Here is a 3,312-nt window from a genome sequence, read left to right on the forward strand (position 1 = left end):
GTACACCTTTTGATGAGCGAAAGGCAATCGCGTTGAGGAGTGAGGTTTTGCCGGCGCCTGAGCTGCCCATCACAGCAAGTAATTCGCCAGGGTAAGCGACACCGGAGACTGGAAGGGGAAGGTAAATAGCGGAAAGTTAAATAAATAAATCTATGTGTTTTTTTTTATGAAACTCACCATTTTTTAGCAGATGCTTGCGCGGTGCGGGTATATGCCGTTCGTTGCAGAAAATACCTTTCACCCGATTTAACAGCTGCTTCCAACCCGAGCCAGGTTGATGTACCGTCCCAAAAACATCCAAATTATACCAGGAGTAAGTGAGATTATCCGCAGTAAGCGTAGGCGTCGACGCTGAGAGTGTACCGTAATTTTTGCTAAAACCTTGATTTATGGAGGACTGTTCGTTGGACTGCTCATTATTCTGCAAGGCAAGCAAATTAGATTTTATGAAATTAGGTGCTAATTTTTTTTTTTGTGCCTAGATGGTGAAAGATGCAAAAAATGGGCTTGAAATTTGAAACACCCTCAAATAATTTCCAGCCGTAACCCTCAGTTGACTTACAAATAAATTGGAGTGTGTTGTAATAAAAAGGAACAGAATGTTTCGAATCTCGAAAGCAGGGCAAGTTTGTGGCTACGTTGGCCATTGTATTTATATGTTTATGAGGTCACATCTGAGCTTCTTTATGCATCTCTTCTTTTTGCGTCTTTTTCCTCTTAAATAGCTTCTATAGTTAGTATTTTATTAATAAATTTTATTTCCTAGAAATTTGTATTTCAATACCACATTTTTTGGAAGCAAGGATGTTCAATGGAAAATAGTGAAAAGGAGATTTTCAATACCTAATCGTCCTTATGCACCAAAAAATTTAATCGGAATACAGAATTTTCTCCTTAGTTTGATAGTCATACTGGTTTTCTACATATATTTTTCAAATTTCGAAGTCCTTCAAAAAAAATCCTGAAGTCAGAGAGAAAAACTTAAAAAGCGTTTTACTATATTTGGCCCATGGTTTCGCGAATATATAAAATTTCTTGTGTGTAAAATTTACTGTCGCACGGTGTTATCTATAGAAGGGATTTCTATGCCAGAACCTGTTCTGGCACTGTCGAGAAAATCTCAGCAACGGAAATATAGTCAGGCTCCAGACGGAATCAGCGTTCCGGCCGGGCAATTACAATTGACTATTCTCATTTCCAAATAAGGATTTCGCAATTCCATTTGACGCTTTCTCATTTACAATTGACTATTCTTATTTCCAATTGACTTTTCTTATTTCCAATTGAAAAATCTGATTTTCAAATAACGCTTTCTTATATATAAATGACCATTTCTCATTTAATTCATAATTTTTAGAAAGTTTTTTAAGTATTTTTTCTTACTTTATACAATTTTTATATTTTTATATTTATATATTTTATTGTTTTAAAAGTCACATATTTCTAAAGTTTTATTTAATTTTTGCGAACTTATGTTATTTATGTTTTTAAATTAGATTATCTTTTTATTACTAGATTTTATTGTTTTAAAATGAATTTTTTTTTGAATTTCCTTTAATTTTTAAAACCTTTAACTTTTAGGAAGTGTTTTTTGTCTTAATTTACATATTTTGTTTTCTATTTTCAAATTATTTTTTTTTGGAATACATACTTAGTTTTATTGTTTCCTTTTGTCATTTTTCCTATTTATTTTAATTCTTAGAAAACGTACAGCCTGTTTGAAAAAAAATTTAAATGGATAATTTTTTTTTCTGTGAATTTTCATATAAAATTAAAAAAATAATTTTTCAATTAAATTGCTTTCGTGAAATTGGCTGTTAGTGCTTAAAGACAAACAGGATAAAGCTAAGAGCTCCTCGTTAGCAGATCTTTAAATTAGCCTTTCCATAGACAGAAAAGAGTTTTAAAGATACATAGTTGCCAGTATTGACATTTGTCTTACGAAAGTCTTTTGCTAGGACTTTATCTGGTCTAGTTCGGGGCCATTTCGGGCCTAGTTCGGGATCACTTTTCTTATCTTACAATTTGGTTGACAAATACACTTCACCTGATCGTTTGACATATTTGCCAGGATTTACCAGCAAAATATCTGCGGACTTAGGGCCGGTTGTTCAATGTCTGATTAGCACAAATCGGAGGTGGAAGCTCCGTTTAGATACAACGACTGCTTTATCGATCACATGTTATATGTTTGAATTCGAAATCGTCGATAATGATGTTTAACCGGCAAGTAGTGATAACCAGACATTGAACAACCGGCCCTTAAATTGGTAAGTTTTGATAAAGAGAGTGCGTCATTTGCTCTCTCAACAGTGCTCTATTTTCCTAGTTTTTCGAGCACGTGATCGATTTCCAGTAAGACCTGGTAAAAAATTGCAAGTTCGGAGTCGTACGAGATCGCAGCTTTTTTTTTCAGGAGTTGTTGTGGCAAGAGGCGTTTGGAAAGCAGCACTAAGTGTGTGCCTTTATTTCTTTTAACAAAATTTCAATGTGTTGATCTAAACACATATATGTACATTAGACTGCATCACTTAGGGTTGCCAGATTCTGAAACGGAGAAAGGAGTACATTTCTATTTTCGATAGAAAAAAAAGCAGTACAAACATAATAAAAGGAGTGCAATTTTTTTATAAATTTTTTGTGCAATTTATTGTTTCAAATTACCAAAAAGTAAATATATGTATAATCACATACTTATTTGAGATCGTTTTCATTAATTACATATAGAAAGATGTCTTTTAGGAAGCAGTCAATTGCCTTTTCCTGCATGTATTTTCAACTACCTTAAAATGAATTTGGCTTAAACAACTTCAAAGTCAGTATGTTTCGTTTGAATACGCTTTCGTTCTGCACTTCACGGATGCTTTTTCATAACTAAGAAAAACCGAAATTAAGAATTTAAAATTAAATGAGATGTGAACATAGACATTCTTGGCTGCCACCGATTGTAGCAAACATCTTTGCACGTTCAGCTACAGCCAGACATGTAAATGTGCTTTTAAATGTACAGTTTGAATTGCGTGCAAGAAGCAAGTCGACTGTCCGAATCTGCATTTAATTTCAACTACTTTAAATGAATTTGGTTTACACAACTTTAAAGTCAGTATGTTCCTTTTGAATACGCTCGCGTTCTGGACTTCACAGATGCTTTTTCATACTTCCAAGACACAAATTGTTTTTTTGAGCAAAAAGAGTATCAAAATTCGAAACATTGCATTTGTTTTAAAGTAGTCATTGCATTTGTTTTAAAGTAGTCTTTCAATTAGTTGATTAAAAAAAAAATCACTTGTTTCCGTCAGGCTAGTGTTCGCC

At 33.4% G+C, this 3,312-nt stretch overlaps 1 protein-coding gene across 1 annotated transcript; it reads right to left on the bottom strand.

Annotated features, from left to right (window-relative positions):
* Positions 1-6: 6 nt before the first annotated feature.
* LOC118756659 (protein white-like) lies at positions 7-421 on the bottom strand (the record flags this gene model as incomplete). The annotated part of the gene is made up of 2 exons (XM_036491414.1): positions 7-108; positions 178-421. Coding segments are annotated over 2 exons (346 nt in total), but the record flags the coding sequence as incomplete, so codon positions are not given.
* Between the last annotated feature and the right edge of the window lie 2,891 nt (positions 422-3,312).

This window comes from Rhagoletis pomonella, unplaced genomic scaffold (assembly GCF_013731165.1).
Source record: "Rhagoletis pomonella isolate Grant_MI unplaced genomic scaffold, Rhpom_1.0 Rhpom_scaffold_11372, whole genome shotgun sequence".
Lineage (NCBI taxonomy): Eukaryota > Metazoa > Arthropoda > Insecta > Diptera > Tephritidae > Rhagoletis > Rhagoletis pomonella.